This window comes from Cercospora kikuchii (assembly GCF_019650295.1).
Source record: "Cercospora kikuchii DNA, contig_00007, whole genome shotgun sequence".
Taxonomy (NCBI): Eukaryota; Fungi; Ascomycota; class Dothideomycetes; order Mycosphaerellales; family Mycosphaerellaceae; genus Cercospora; species Cercospora kikuchii.
The window spans coordinates 577,292-593,432 of NW_025408588.1; the positions used below are offsets into that span (position 1 = coordinate 577,292).

Below are 16,141 nucleotides of genomic sequence, written 5' to 3' on the forward strand. Positions count from 1 at the left end.
CTTCTGCGCGCACTAACACTTGTTGCTTGCGACCTGTGATAGTCAACTGGACGCTACGATTTGCTTTGTTATTGGGAAGCATGTGATATTGAGCTGCGCAAGGTCGGGATAGGCTGAGCGAAGTCTCCGGATTGCCCAATTCGGCAACTTTGTGTCCGATGAGGATGTGAGAAACGTCGATTCCGACACTGACAAGGGAAGAGGATGACGAAAATAGACCTCTTCGATCTCAAGCTCGATTGTCGATCCTCAACGGCATCAGGCACATTCTCTATCAATTCGCTTGATTGGCCGAGTATGTTCCAGGCTTACTGCCAGCAGATCACTTTGTCTTGAATCTTGTGTCCTGAGTCGGATCCATCATAAACTGCTTTCCAGCCCCTTCTGATCCCATCTTGCAGCTCTTCCAGTGTGTTCTTGGACATTTGTCTCTTCGATCCTGGTCGCAGTGCTTGAGCGCATCTGTGCAGTCCCATATCGCGAGCAACTGCAAAAACCACAATGTGAAGCATTGCAACTGCGGTCGCGAAGACATCGGTCTTTGCTCTGCCGACATTTGCGAAATTTACACGGACTCAAGTGCAGAGCGTGTGATTAGTGAACATCAGGGTATCTGACGATCCAAAGTTGCAACAATTTCTGACCAACCCTTCATGGTTCTGATAAGAATCCGCTTGAATTGGTCAAAGATTAAGATAACATTGTGGCCACCCTAGGCACAATTCTACTTGATTGAGAAAGCGAACAAATGCGGATCTGTCGATATGAAAGGTGGATCCAGCATCGGAAGTCGATCTTCCTGCCCTGGTGTAAGCACTTGCAAGACCTAACATCACTAGAGCCGGCGAGCGGTCCTTGACATACCGTGAAAACAGGCTCGCGGCTGATATCAGAGCTGGCGAAATCGGTCCATGTCCTGGAATCGCTCCCGTTACCTCTCAGTTGGCGCTGGCGACTTAGGCCCATCGTGAGCGTCAATAATAGCCAGCAAACGGAACACAGGCCCCCTTTGTCTTCTCATACGATTGAGGAAGTGTGTTCCGTGCTGAAGAGGGAGGTATCGCGTGTTGACGCTCCTCTATGTAGACATAGAGGAGAAAGCCAACTGGATGAAACCTGACTCAGACTCTAGATGATGCCAAAGCAATGTCCAAACTTCGCTGCCCCTATGTGTCTGTGCCGTGGATCGACGCTGGGTGATGAGCATCTGTTTATAGCTATGCTTCAATACTCCTATCTTGCTAGTCATCAAGTCTTACTCGTCTGCATCAGCAGCAGAACCACCGTCTCGAAGAACTCAACGAAGCGCAGCCGATTTGGTGGCCAGCAGTGAACTGGTCGAGGAGGACAGTATGGCAGGACATGTCAACAAAATGCAACTTACAGGATTGTCTCAGAGGCAGCGACGTTTGATGGTGCTCGTTCTTACGACAATCACATCACTGGCTATGATATGGCCCGTGTACGAAAGCGTCCGATCAGATGGGATTACAATGCTGGAAGCCTTCATACTGTTCTGCGCCACGGCTTATATGCCTTTTGCCGCAATACTCCTGGTCGAGTCAGTTCTGAGCGTGGCCATTGTGACTTTTGGTAATGCAGAAAGATCCATACAACCATACTTCCCGGCTCAAGGACAACTCCCAAAGCTATCCTCCACAACGGCCCTGGCTTTCTGCATGCGCAATGAAGACCCAGAGCCACTATTTGACCGACTGCACGCCATGCAGAGTGCTCTGCGCAAGACTGGCCGACTACAGCACTTCCGTTTCGTTCTACTCAGTGATACCAGCAACGAAGATATTGCGATAGAGGAGCTGCGACTCTTTACTCGTTTCAGAAACGACATCTCGAAAGGAATGTCCCGACCTCTATTCTATCGCCGGCGCAAGATCAACACTGGTTACAAGGCTGGAAATGTTCAAGACTTCCTCGACTGCCACTCTTGCGGTTACGACTCTTTCGTTGTGCTCGATCAGGATAGCGTCATGTGCAGCGATCTTCTCGTACGGCTAGTCTCTAGTATGGAACGATACCCTCAGCTTGGTATGATACAAACGGCGTTTTGCTCGATCCCTCCACTGAGCGCATTCTCCCGCATCACGAGTTACAGCAAGCGTTTCAGTGCACGAGTGCGAAGTCTTGGTCAGGCTTGGTGGCTCGGCGACAGCGCGTTATACTGGGGCCACAATGCAATTATACGTACTGCACCCTTTCGCGAACATTGCAGGCTGCCTGAACTTCCAGGGAGACCACCTTTTGGCGGCCACATCATCGGTCACGATCTGATGGAATCAATTCTGCTGCGCCGTGCGGGATACGATGTACGACTGCTGCCGTTCATTCCCGGAAGTTTCGAGGAAGAGCCCCTGAATCTCATTGAAGCACTTCGTCGGCATCAACGGTGGTTCCAAGGCACGATGCAATACTGGTTCCTTCTGACCGAGCCGGGCTTGAGTCTCTTCCAACGGATACAGGTCGTTCGCATTTTGGCTATTTATCTAATGCAAGTCGTCTCGTTCGTCTTGACGCTCGCTGTAATTGTGAATATAATTCGCAACGGCTCGCGGCCCATGTCAACTACGAGCAATAGCACACTGCCTAAGTTGATTATCCTGCTGATCACTAGGGGCATGAAGACGGCTGCAATTCTTGAAGGCGTTTTGCGGTCTTCCACCAAACAATATGGCGGAGTCTTGCGATGGTCGGTGGCTATCGTGATTGAGTCGGTGTTCGTTATGCCGATGACTGCGATCATATCTGCGTCGGTCACGTACTACCTTATTGCTATGTTTACAGGCCACGCTGTTTCCTGGGATGGTCAGAATCGCAATCGACTAGGGCTTAGTTGGCGCGCCGCATACAGAGCCCTGTGGCCAGTCACGATGGTTGGATTTGGTGTTCTTGCGTTACTTTGCAGATACCCTGAGTTGCGAGATTGGTGGATCATTAATTGGGCGCTTTCGCTGGCGCTATCTGTACCTTTCACCGTGCTGACTGCTTCGCCAGCTCTTGCACAGTTTACGACACGTTGGAGGCTGTTCACGACTCCAGAGGAAGTCGAGATCCCGACAGTGCTCAAAACCATTGTTGACCCAAAGATCAAAACTGCTCAAAATACGATTGTAGATCGAGCAAAGACAGAATAGTCATCCCCGCTTGAGTGCCGACCTACAGGTCATTGGAAATATCTCGTAGTCAGCTTTAATAGCCATGTAGCCTTCACTTGTATGCTTAGAATCGCAAGTCCGTACAGGAAGACGCAACTTACTGCTAACGACTGACAGTACTCTGCACTAAACATAAGGGCATAGAAGGAAAGTCCGCTCGCGAGACAAGTGCACAGTCCGAACGAAATTGTAATCGTGTGGGTAGCATTCCATCTCAGCCTTGATGCACATCCAGCCGGATATCAGATAAGGCTCCCCGTTAAATCAGCAGACGGCTGCGAACCGGTTCAGTCAACAGTGGCGTCGGATGGCGTCGAGTAGGTCTACCAGCATCGATCATCGCACTGCAGATGTTTGATTGTAGGACTTCGTTGGAACAACATTCACCATTGCACTTTGAGATCGATCGGCGATCCTCAAGTTGAGCACACGTTGAAGTTCAGCGCTTGCTGAACTCGGAACCACGTCGATAACAATGACAACGAGCTGGCAGCACTAAGCAGCTGTGAGCCCAGCGCCAGTATTCCTCGGTCGCATAAACCTTGGACGATGTCAAGCTGATGACGGTGTCAAGAGATGGAGGTCCAATGCGCCGGTGCCTTGGATTTGCTTCCTCAATTCCTCTGTCTCCTTCAATTTTGCCATCACTCTTCCCGCTTCTGGGCCAGTACACATCATCTGATCAATGCGCGTGTGCGAAAGGGAGTGGAGTGGCCTGTGCAATACTTCGCATTGTCAAGACAGAAGCAAGACCCTCGGCGGCTGGGGTTCCCCTGGACTGTAGCGAGCCGATCCATTCATGCCAGCATACGCACCAGTAGGCGCACCAGCTTGTCCGCAATGAGCCTCTGCCGCCCTCAAGACAAAATGGTGTGTCATGACGGCGCTCCCCTGCAACTGTCGCTTGCTTGCCTGCTGTGAATCTATCAGCGAGGCCTCAAAGCATCGGCCCCACGCCGTATGCACGCTCCAGAAGTCCATATGATCGTCCATTTGGATGGAATTAGGCGGTTAAATTACAAGTAGACCATAGCTGAGAGTGTGCACAGCTAGCCAGGCATCCAATCGCTGCGATATGTATTGAATGCAACGAGACCGTGTGCACAGCCTTTGTGGGTCCGCACTATTGAGACAGCTTGCAATGACGTTGTTCGCCCAGTGTCTATTGATATGTCAGCCGTCCCGTGTGTCGGTCATCTCGGCCTCGTGACATATTGTAAGAAATCCTTGCTGGATACCGACAGTGCGACTCCCGACATTCATGGTCCATTGACGGTGATGGCCATACACATGCCGTAGAATGGGCTTGCATCCAGAAGCAGACGGCTCGAGATCTGCTGTCATCAGAAGTCTGCTAATTTCCCGGCCGCTTGTTGCTTTACTGCTGCCCATCGGTCAATCTCCAGCCCGCGTATCTCCCGTTTGTCACCTCAGCCGCAACGGCGTAATATGCCTTTCTCGGACGGGATAGAATGATCTGCCCTCGAGCTTGGATTACCTCCGGTGCCATGGACGAGAACTAGAAAATCTACCACGTGCCAAGCTCACGATCTTGACCAGGATCTTGATCATACGTTCTCAATGCCTTACTTGAGCATGCTCCATGCTTCCGTGTCGGAGTGGCCAGGATGACATGCTGAGAAATCGTTTGTCAAACTTAATCGACTTTTCTTATGGTGAGCGCCAAGCACGAAAGAGATTGCACGGACAGCAGATAAGGTCTACCCTAAGCTCGACATGGCGGTCGTCCAGAAAGGATGTCGGTTGAACCTTGCAAGTCATTGCTTCCAGAAGTCTTCCCCATACGTCAAGCTTCGATGCCCGATGTCCCAATTGCCAAGGCAGCTTCACGTCCGCACTCTAGCCGCTGCCGTCATTCACTTGCTAACAGGGACTAATGTTCGCCTGCTGGTATTTCTCAAGCTCAAACCAACCATGGCGGTATCACTGCAGGTGCGCTTTCCCCTTTCAGGCAAAGTGCTGGTCTCCATTGCAGACCGTGGATGCATCCGTGGTATACGCCGGTAGCCTTGCAGGTGACATTGTACGATTGCAAACGAATAGTCCGTGAACGCTCAGTCCGTAGATCGGACACTGGAAGTTGTTGTCTGTCTCAGTGATCGCCGACTCTACGCCCCTGTTCCGTCGGTTTGTCTATATAATGAAGGTAGCTCGCCCGCATCGAAACACATCGAGCAACGCACTCATCACAAGAACAGCGAGCCTGATCGCCGACACTCCCTCATTACCCAACTCACAACGCGTAAATTGCTCACATCGAATCACCATGCAGTACCGCCACGTGGCATTGGCCTCCTTCGCAGCCCTCACAATGGCAGCACCAGTTCCATCTGTGGAAATAGACTGGAACAACACTCCTGAGAATCAAGACCTGGCGAAAAGAACGTTCCCGTTCTTCAGTTTCTGGAAGGACTTCTTGCCATCTTCAATGCGTACGGCTTTCGAGGACAATAGTGGGAGCTCTGGCGGTATTTCAGGCGCCAGTGATGACTCTGATGCCGGCGGTGATTCTGAGATGGCCAAACGCCAAGCGATTGAAGCCGAGGACCATACCAAGTCCAAGTCCCATCACCATCAAGAGTTTCCTGGCGGTCACCATGGCCCAGGAGTTGGCCATCATCCCGGTGATGGCAACCCAGGCTATCGGTGTGTAGACATGAAACATGGTAGTGCCACAGAGGGACGATGCGTTGGGCATCATAAACCTGCAGGCAAAGGGAACGGCAAGGAAAAGCCTCCTGCTGGAGCTGCGATTGCGAGACGTGCAGACGAAGAGAAGGCCTGACCAGCTCACAAAACTCCCGGTGGCGACCATCGTCCAGGCGTGGTCTATCGCGACGTCAATAGAAGCACGAACTGGGCATGTCTGGACCCAAAGTATGCAATGACCTCCCAGGGCCAGTGCAGAGAACAACAAAAGGGCAAGCCGGGTGAAGTCCGATCCCCAGAGCGGCGAGAAAGTGAGCTGAGAGAGCGGTCGTTTGTCGCGATGGGGAAGGGTGTTCTTTCATTCTTGAGGGTGATTGCAGTAACATCGTGCGATCCGATAAACTAGCCTAGTCTTTCGGTAATCCTTATGCAGGTGCTTTTGCTTTCTTCACACGATTGACATTTGATCTTGCTGTATCCTCGTTTCTTTCAACAGCTTTACCACTACAGCACATATACGCTTACGTGATCGGAGGCGTCGTCAGTTCTGGTCTTTTACAAGTATTGTGGGACGTCTACTGTCCACACTCTGGTTGACATGACTTTGGCTCGAGTGTTCCGAGAACGCAATGCGACAAATTACCATACTCCTCAAACCATCCGTTACACGATACCTTTTCTTTTTGAACGCCTCCATCTCCAAGAAAACATATGCTTCTCCACACGTTCCCGTCCACTAACTATCACGACTGCGCTCCAGTATTCGGGCTCCGAGTAGTAACCGTCGAGGTTCGTGGCCAAGCTTTTCTCCATGAACTTTTGCATGCTGTCAATGAATCTTTCGAGCACTCCGTCATGGCCGAAGTAAATCATTACTACTGCCGTCACTGGCGCTGAAGTATTCCACATACTCTTCCACAATCTCGAAAGCAACATGAACGAGAAGTAGTACGCCAGCGGAACTTGTCAACAGGCTTTCAGCTGTTGCTTTGTACTTAGTATGTTGCATGAAGGCTTGGTGATGATCGATGCCATCCCCATCTATGCTGGTCGGCATATTTGGTGACACCCAGACGAGAGAATTGGGAGGTCCATACAAATTTTGAAGTGAGTGAACGAGCTATTTTTGTACTCACCAGCAAGCCAGTATTGCGTTCCGCGACGAACTTGCTGCACTGCACCTGCCTTGCTTCTCTGTCCGCGACTCGATTCAGTGTCTTTGTAGCATAGTTCTGTTCGTCGCTAGTATTGGCATCGGACTCCAGTGGCAACATGACAAACTCTGTAGTTGGAAACAAAATCAACTCAATATCTGCGGGCTGTGATGAAGTCGGCTTGGAAGCCCAGTAATGCACAGACTGAGTCGCAGTGCCAATTTTGTGCCCAGGGGAAATCCGAGGAGAATTGTTTGACAGGTGTTTCTGTGGGGCCAACAGGACGAGGTCACAGGAACGGCCTTATCGACCGCGGTGACGAGCGGGGAGCGAACTTCGAAATCCACCGTTTCATGGTCTGCTCGCCTCTCGAAGTGCTTGCACAATATATGCCTTCGAAGGACATTGAATGAGATATTCAATTGGTCGTTAGCGCTTACATGAGCAGCATTATATGCGGGTAGTGTTATGCGACGGAGGCGAAAAGGCTTCGGAGGCAGAAGAACATGAGTAATCAAGATGACTGACTCTTCCCAACAAGAGGACAAATTAGGACATAATGGCATCTGCGCCCGTGCCGTTACCCAGCGTTTCCAGTGAAATAATGTTAGACTTCACCTTGCATCTGGGATTAACCCAGTAAGCAGCATGCTGAATATCCGCTATATCCAGGCGCTACAGACTATGCGCCTTGAAAGAACGCACATGCTTGTTCTTCAGTCCTCACATCCAGACATCCCTCTTTTCGTCCACAAACTGCTTGAAGCTCTTTGGATCCTGCCCTGTAATTTTCTTGACATTTTCTGTAGGGTCCTTGCCAAAGCCTCCAGCGACCTTGACATCTATTTCGGCGAGATAGTTTGCCACGAATGAGTGCATTCCGTTGGCTTGCAAAAGAGCAGTGAAAGCATCAGGATCAAGTCTCACGTGAGCGATTGTCCGTCCCAGTACGGAGGACAACGTTGCTGCAACCTGTGTAGGAATTCACAGCAATGGTCAGCGAAAACAATAAACGGCAAGACAGAGTACTACACTCACATCGTCATAAGTCAAGCTCTCGTTCCCAGTCACGATGTAATCAGTGTTGTGGGACTTTTCATCAATAAGAGCCACTTTGGCAACGTTCGCAATATCGAATGCCGATATGAAGGGTTTTGAGCCGTCTTGAGTTGCTGAGTAGATCTTATCTTCTTTGGTGATGGTCGCAAGATGGTGGCCTTCGAGAAAATTCTCCATGAAGAAGTGGGGTCTCACTAGAGCAGATACACGGTCAGAGAGAGGACCAGGCGAGAAGCAAACTACAAAGCAAGTATACGCACTAACAGCCCACTCTAATCCCTCCTCTCTGCCTAATTTCTCCAGCTCCTCGTGCGCCTTTCCCGCCAACATGTCGGACCCCATTTCTAGTTCCCACGCACTTAGTAGAACGAAGCGTTTTACGCCTCTGTTCCTCGCAAAGTGAATGAATCGTATGACTAAAGCACTCGCATTTGCTGTCTCTGGCGCAACGAGATACACCGCAGAGATTGCCTCTTTTCGTGCAGTAGCATGATCGAATGGGTTCGTGAATGTGACTTCATCGTTCCAATCGAAGCGGACTGTGGGGTGAGCTGGGCTAATTGGAGGCGTGCGTGACGCGATGAGAATGGTGTGAGTTGGGTGAAGCAACGTGGCGAGTTGCGAGGAGGTCTTACCGCGCGAGCCTGTGATGAGGATTGTCATGGTGTCTTGAGAAGGAGAGTGAGTGGATACCAGTGTGCTTCTTCCGAGTAAGGATCTGGCAGTGCTATTTCTTCGAAGAAGCTGAACTTGGGGAAGAACTGACGCTGGTAACTGAATCCTCTGTGTGGGTCAGTTCAGCTGAAGCACGCTGTTTTGAGTTGATCCTTTGCACATCACTTCCGCATTGGCAAGGGGATTACATAAGCGGGCCAGGAGTGCTGGACTTGTCCGATTGTGTGCTTGGGATTCGTTCGCAAGGATCCGAAGGTAGGTAGTATTGAACCTCTCTCAATCGCTTGGCCATGATTGGCCTTGGTGGCGATCATTCACCTGGGCGACATCAAGTCTGGGGAGCGCCAAGAGTATAAACCATGCGGATGTCTCGCTGATATGTCATGAGTCGGCCTGTCCTCGCCAGTGGCAATCTCACATCTCCGTGATTTCAGTTCTGCTGACCGATGCAGCGGACACTACCGTCGCCGCCTTGAATATGTTGTCAGCCATGAGAGCGCACCGCTGCTTGCCTGCCTCTTTGTCAGCGCTCAGCCACGAGGTATTCACTGACTTCCTTGATTTTCAATATGTTTGTTTGATACTGCTCGGCTAGATCTATAGGACGATTCGAGAGGTACAAGGCGATGGTGTTCGGTTATCTGCAACAACGGATCGCTTCGTCTAGACGCTAATTTGCGCCCTGCTTGGGGCATGGACTGCAGCACTCCAAGAAACGGAGCCAAGCTCATGTCACTGCGAGGCATGTCATGCGGTCAGATCCTCTTTTCTAGGAGGGTAAGAGGACAGTCCAACGAGTTCTTTGCATTCAAAACCAACTCAAGCACTGGATCGTGGATAATCTTTCGCACATCCGAAGGCAATACGCATGCCTCCAAGTACGATCAATAAAAGGCATTTGATTGTCAGCAACCCGGGAGCACACTTCATGCATTTCGACGGCATCTGGACTAACCGCAAGAATAGAGACCAAACCCTCTGTCGTAGCTCCCGGCATTCGTGCGGAACAACGAAGGCTCAGTCAGCCATATTCTACGTCTTCCACTTGGGGCAGGCTCTTACAACATTGATTCTTCTTTTCGTTGTTCTTGAAGTTTCAACACAAGGTAGTGATAGGCGACACGCAGTCCCGTCGCGAATTTCGATTGTTTGGTTGCTAGGTTGACTGGAAAGAGTGGCTAGAACAGTCTGGCGACTTCGGGATCTCGGGGTCTGAGGCGAACAACAGGCTGTAGGTATGAACTTATTTGCGTTCTCACGTTACCGTTTCCGAAGCTTCCGAGTGTGGTCATATGGATGCGAAGGTACTCCAACCAACGTCCGTGACTTCGCATTGAATGCGACGTCGCTTTAAGCAGGGCCGGATCGTCCGTCGATGACCAATGCAGCATGTCCCAGATGTCGCGTCGCTGGAATTGTTCACTGTCGTGATATTTGCCAATGCTCGTTGCTGAAACTTCGACGGTCCTGCGTCTCGCGAGCTCTCAAGAGAAACATCGAAAAGGGATCGACTACGAGTATCGCGGAGGATGTGCGGTGAAGACCAAGGGCCATGCTCGTGCGGACCAAATTTAAGCCCGAAAACCCTGCCGCTCGATCCGACGACTCGTTTGGCTCCTCACCTTCGTCTCCGTTCATCACCTCCAGCTTCTGACTGCAAATGCCGCAGGTGCCTAAGACCAGTGGCAGGGTCCCATCTATCCGCAATACATAAGACGGCTCTACAAAGATCTGTCCTTTGTGCAAGATCTGTTCTATTTGACAAATTCCGCACTCAGGAAGAGCTATGGTCAGAACCACTCTAAATTACTTTCTTGAGCTTGAAGATGGTGGTGACTTGTCGTATTTGGCGGGCACTGTAGGCGAGAAGCGGCGGAAATATCGTCCAGCAGAAGTTCTCGTTCAAGACATACGTGGGCGAGAGCAAGACTTTGCCCTTGACAGGAACGGATTCCAGTTAGTCCAACATGATTCCCTGGAAAAGTCATTCGACGACGAAGACCGAATCACGACGCAGTATTATGCCGATTGCATAGAGCTAGTGAAGCAGATTACCGGAGCTGCGAAAGTCAAGGTCTTTGGCCACATAATTCGACGCCGGTCATGGGAGGCAGCATTCGAGGCCGAGAAGCATCTCCCAGACGACGCTCGATCTGTTGGTCCAAGTAATGCGAGATTCGTGCATTGTGGTATGCATCATCTCTTCGATGATAGGGAAGCTGTACATCTCCACGGCAGTTTCTGAGCGCTTGCTGACGTCCAGTCTCCTTTCGCTATAACCACAGACCAGTCGTATAACTCTGGACGACGACGCGTCCTCAGAGATTTCCCGGAAGAAGCCCACCGAATTGACACTATCCGCTGGGCCACGATCAACGTCTGGCGTCCGTTCGACCATGCTGTCACGCGAGACGCACTTTGTTTCGCAGACCACTCTAGCATATGTGAGGACGAATTACGCTACATCACTCTTCGCTTCCCTGCCACGAATCCTTCCGTCAGCGGAGCTCGCGCCGCTACGAGGTCGATCTATGGTCAAGGTGCCGCAGTCCCTCCGCCTCAGCAACGAGACAAGGCGGATGAGAGGCAGCAAGCTGATTACTACGCGCGCCCATCCGACAATACTGCGGTAGAAAGCTTGCAATGTGCCGCGCCCAAGTCGCCGGACCAGCACAAGTGGTACTATATCTCGGCTATGCAGCCGAGTGAAGCTCTGTTGTTGAAGATCAGCGGTAGCAAGATCGATGGTACTGCTAATCGTTGCTTCCATACTAGCTTTGTGAGCGATACCGATCATGGACCAGAGAGGCACAGTCTGGAGGTTAGATGCTCCGTTATATGGGAGGACTAAAGATCGAGAATGCAGTCACGCCTGCCCAAGGTGTTGCGGTAAGCGGAGCAACGGCATGAGGCGTGAATTGGAAATGCAAGACATCTTCAACACAGGGTAAACCACAAGTGGAGAACGGTATGTGCCCGCAGAGCATAGACAGAAGTTGAAATAGTACAGGAAGTGGAGACAGTCAGTGCTACAGACTCACCTGAATGGCTCTTTCGATGATTTCTCTCCACAGTAAAGAGTAAAGACAACGTACCGTTCGGCATTCTGCTCGAGCAGTCGTATTGACAGTGGCCGGAGCATTGCGTCAACGCCTAAGGCTTACCAGAGTGACGCGACTCTTCTTGGCCGCCAAGTCTACTTGGTATAGCCACACACTCGTACTGCTTGCCTAGCGTGAAACAACGCTACCGAAACGACTCTCGCACCGTGTCAACGAGTAGACGATATATCATGGGTCCACAGATGGCTCACCATCGATCACACCAAACATGTTGGCCGCCTACAAACAGCTCCCTTTACCTATAACTCATCACCGTTCGTCGGTGGTAGCGATGACAACACTCGTCCGCATCTTCTTCGTCTTCGTTTTCAGCTTAACTTTCTTTGTGGTTGTGTTCCACATGACCGCCGCATACAACGACTTCCATCGAATTACAATCGACACTCTTGGAAAGTACTCGCCTACCAAATTCAACCCAGCAGCAGCTCTGCGACCGGAGTCCTGGCGGAGTATCATACGACTGGGATCACAGCGTTCGAGGATAGGAACGTGCACGGTTGCTCACGGCAAGCATTTAGAAGGCTATCAACGCGCTCTGAACACTCATGCTGAGCATGGCAACTATCATTCGTACCCGACATATCTACTGGATCATCCTATTCTCGATGGTCTGTGGTCGAAAGAGTCAGCTCTCCTCGACGTCCTCCTTCAAGAGCTCTCCAAAGCCAAGAACGAGCAATTAGAATGGCTGGTCTGGTTCGATGCTGACACGGTCATCATGAACAAACTCATTCCACTCGAGACATTCTTGCCACCTGAGGAACGTAATGATGTCCATCTACTCTATACAAGGGACTGGAACGGTCTCAACAACGGTGTGTTCATTTTGCGGGTTTCCAATTGGAGTCTCGAGTTCTTGTCGAGTATCGTGGCCTACCGCAGCTTCAAGCCAGAGGACAAACTTCCATTCACCGAACAGTCCGCGATGGACAAAGTGATGCAGCTCGACAAGTACAAAGATGGAGTCATCGAATGTCCACCTCAATGGTTTAATGCATACCCTGGTGACGGTGGAGACAAAGACGTGCATTACGACCACAGGCCGGGGCAGATGCTCGTGCATTTTGCGGGAATCGGCGACAAAAGCAAAGCGATAAACGAATGGATCGACAAGTTGGAAAGGGACAGAACAAAATGGGAGATACCTCTCTCCAGGACAAATTATGAGAAGCAGATTGAAGAGTTCTGGAGAGGTCTAAAGGAAGCGCGATCGCAGGTCCAGACTGAGAGGACGAAGGTTGAGAAGGAGAAAGCCGAGAAGAAGAAAGCAGAAGTTGGAATCAAGATCGAAGCCAATGAAAGGCATGTTCATGTAGACAAACACAAGCCGTTCAGCTTCCTACAGGACGCGACTGGGAGTAAGAACGCAGCGAAAGATCCTCGAGATCATAGACGGGAGTTGTGGGACGGACTGATATTGTAGTAAATTCCCGAATGTCAACAACTGGTAGGGGCAAGGAGTTGGTGTGCAGCGCCAATCGTCTCTGAATGGATACTGGATCATAAGAACCCAGCTTTTCTGATCTTGGAAGAGCGAGCGCCTCTGCACAGTGAAATGTTGTTATCTTACAGTGCCCGCTACCTTACAACCGTCCAGATGTCTGCCACATCAGCCCACAAAAGCGACATGGGTGTGGTATCTATCAAGATGAATGACTTCGACCATAAAGGCCGTCCCAATCGTCGGCTTTGATAGCGCTCTGACGATTGCTGCCCGGGCAGAGGATATCTGTCTTGTTGTCTTGGCTGAGGTCTGCACTAAATCTTGTGATGTTTCAATAAGCTTCTAGCCAAGCCTCCAACGCCTTTCAGCTGACGAGTGCAGGGGAAGCCTCTATCGCAAGTCACGCTGCGGGTCAATTCAGTGCCTGGCCCAAGTTCGCGACACGACTGATTTGACTGTCACTCGAAAGACCAGTAGTGCAGACTCGCTGCTCACGTACCGTGCCATCGGCTTCCTCGATGCTCTGCTCTCGATCTCGCCATTGCCAAGCGGGACAAAGCCCAGCAGACACTCCGCGGATCATACGAATAAGCTCGGTCAACGTGAAGGCATCATGACATGGGTGCTGAACCCAAAAGCAACAGCCTTTTCTTGGACTCTTCACATGTCATAATCTCGACGCTTTGACCTCAAAAGACCCAAGAAAGACGTTTGAGCAAATAGAGACGCGGACGAAGGTGGGCATATACAACGCCCGGGCCAACATTCTGCGTCTGGCAAGCAAGCGAGACTTCTACACCTGGTCCTCTCGGCGTCATGGAGCTCAACATTGGACGCGGCATCAGAGATGACATTCGGCGACGACTGCCATTCTACTGGAGTGACTGGAAAGATGCTTGGAATTATAGAACAATACCAGCAGTCGCGTACATGTACTTTGCAAAGTGAGTATTACATTGCCGGAGGCACTTATGCCTGCGAACATATTTATTGATCCATCGAAACAGCCTCTTGCCAGCCCTAGCATTCTCATTCGACATGTTTGCAAGAACAAACGACTCCTTCGGGGTAAACGAAGTCCTCCTCGCACAAGTCATCGGGTGCTGCGTGTATTCCGTTCTCGCAGCGCAGCCACTGGTCATCGTGGGAGTGACAGGTCCGATAGCCATTTTTGCGTATACGATCTACGACATTGTCACGCCCCAAGGGTATGATTACTTTGTACTCTGGGCGTGGATCGGCATCTGGTCATTCATCCTACATGCGGCAGTGGCGATACTCAATGCTTGCAACACCTTGACATATGTCACAAAGCTTCCGTGTGACACATTCGGGCTCTACATTGCTTTTGTCTATCTGCAGAAGGCGGTCCAAATTCTGCTGTTGCAGTGGGAGTACACAGAATCGTCGCCAGCAGCTCCATACCTGTCTATCATGGTAGCCCTACTGGTCATGGTATTCGGATTTTCCAGCAGTCTCATCGGGTCAACCAGACTTTTTCGGCCAGCGTTTCGGAAAGTCATCGAGGACTACGGTCTTCCTCTCACTGTGGTTTTCTTCAGCGGATTTGTGCACATTGGGAAAATGAGGTCCGTCAGCCTCGAAGTACTTCCAATAGCTGGAGCTTTCTCTCCTACGGCGGATAGGAGCTGGCTGATACCATTTTGGAAGGTTGATGCAGCCACGGTATTCTACGCCTTGCCATACGCCATCGCTGTCACGATTCTGTTTTACTTTGACCATAACGTGTCGGCTCTGATGTCTCAAGGAGCTGAATTCCCTCTGCGAAAACCTCCCGGGTTCCACTGGGACTATTTTCTTCTCGGAGGAATTTTGGGGCTGTGCGGAATTTTAGGCCTGCCTTTCCCGAATGGTCTAATTCCTCAGGGGCCACTGCACACAAAAGCACTTGCTGTGTATGGAAGTGATCTTGACGAGAAAGGGCATCGCACTAGAGTCATCGATCACATTGTTGAGCAGCGAGTGTCACATCTGTCGCAGGGCCTCCTTTTCCTTGCGACCATGTCTGGACCTATTCTGACAGCATTGCACCAGATTCCGCAAGCAGTTCTGTCTGGGCTGTTCATCGTTATGGGTCTACAGACACTCATGGCCAATGGTGTCGTGGCTAAACTTGTCTGGATATCGCGAGATCGGGAGACAATCTCTTCAGAGGATCCACTGTTAGATTGCCGCAAGGTCGCGGTACGATTGATCCTAGGGCTTCAACTTGGCGCTTTCGTAGCATGTTTCGCCGTCACACAAACGATAGCAGCGATCGCCTTCCCAATAATCATCGTACTGATGATTCCTTGCCGGATCTGGCTCCTTCCAAGGTTGCTAACAAATGCCGAGCTCGAAAAACTCGATGGTCCTGTTGCAAGCGAATTCGTCATGCAGAGCGTGGGCGGTAATGCAAAGTTATGACGATCGCTCTCACAATGCTGGGTTCGGCCTTATCCATAGGTGATGATAACCGTTATTGAGATAGACCATCATCCACAAAGCACGATTTTGGGACAGGAACTGTGTCAGGCAGTTCGTAGACCAATGAAGACACATCAAGTTATTCTCGCTGCTCACCAGCCTTTTTTGTGTTCGCTTTTGCGCTACGCATGATCTTTTTCACCAGTTCTTATCTATTGAGGAAACCAGTTAGCAGATATACCCTGCTATGACCTCTGAATTCATCTGTCCAACGCGGCTGAGCCCCCCATTGTAGCCTTTCGTTGCCGTCAAGTCTCACGAGCTACTGTACTTTCACTATTAGCAGCTCCGCCACCACTGAACTCTTGCCACAGCATCCATCTAATAATCCAATTATCCCCGTCGCCTATCTGGTATAGT

General features: G+C 50.7%; 6 protein-coding genes across 6 annotated transcripts; 5 read left to right on the top strand and 1 right to left on the bottom strand.

Moving 5' to 3' along the window:
* Positions 1-1,493: 1,493 nt before the first annotated feature.
* On the top strand, positions 1,494-3,149 carry CKM354_001033400 (uncharacterized protein; the record flags this gene model as incomplete). Its single annotated transcript, XM_044805789.1, has 1 exon — positions 1,494-3,149. The coding sequence occupies one exon, from the start codon at positions 1,494-1,496 to the stop codon at positions 3,147-3,149; it is 1,656 nt and encodes a 551-aa protein (XP_044661724.1).
* Positions 3,150-5,457: 2,308 nt separating this feature from the next.
* Positions 5,458-5,976, top strand: CKM354_001033500 (uncharacterized protein; the record flags this gene model as incomplete). The annotated part of the gene is made up of 1 exon (XM_044805790.1): positions 5,458-5,976. The coding sequence occupies one exon, from the start codon at positions 5,458-5,460 to the stop codon at positions 5,974-5,976; it is 519 nt and encodes a 172-aa protein (XP_044661725.1).
* A 1,741-nt stretch (positions 5,977-7,717) lies between these two features.
* On the bottom strand, positions 7,718-8,716 carry CKM354_001033600 (uncharacterized protein; the record flags this gene model as incomplete). Its single annotated transcript, XM_044805791.1, has 3 exons — positions 7,718-7,966; positions 8,033-8,247; positions 8,314-8,716. The coding sequence occupies 3 exons, from the start codon at positions 8,714-8,716 to the stop codon at positions 7,718-7,720; spliced, it is 867 nt and encodes a 288-aa protein (XP_044661726.1).
* Positions 8,717-10,514: 1,798 nt separating this feature from the next.
* CKM354_001033700 (uncharacterized protein) lies at positions 10,515-11,579 on the top strand (the record flags this gene model as incomplete). The annotated part of the gene is made up of 2 exons (XM_044805792.1): positions 10,515-10,917; positions 11,014-11,579. 2 exons carry the CDS (start codon positions 10,515-10,517, stop codon positions 11,577-11,579), a joined length of 969 nt encoding a protein of 322 aa, XP_044661727.1.
* A 479-nt stretch (positions 11,580-12,058) lies between these two features.
* On the top strand, positions 12,059-13,273 carry CKM354_001033800 (uncharacterized protein; the record flags this gene model as incomplete). Its single annotated transcript, XM_044805793.1, has 1 exon — positions 12,059-13,273. One exon carries the CDS (start codon positions 12,059-12,061, stop codon positions 13,271-13,273), a length of 1,215 nt encoding a protein of 404 aa, XP_044661728.1.
* An 837-nt stretch (positions 13,274-14,110) lies between these two features.
* CKM354_001033900 (uncharacterized protein) lies at positions 14,111-15,721 on the top strand (the record flags this gene model as incomplete). The annotated part of the gene is made up of 2 exons (XM_044805794.1): positions 14,111-14,238; positions 14,302-15,721. The coding sequence occupies 2 exons, from the start codon at positions 14,111-14,113 to the stop codon at positions 15,719-15,721; spliced, it is 1,548 nt and encodes a 515-aa protein (XP_044661729.1).
* Between the last annotated feature and the right edge of the window lie 420 nt (positions 15,722-16,141).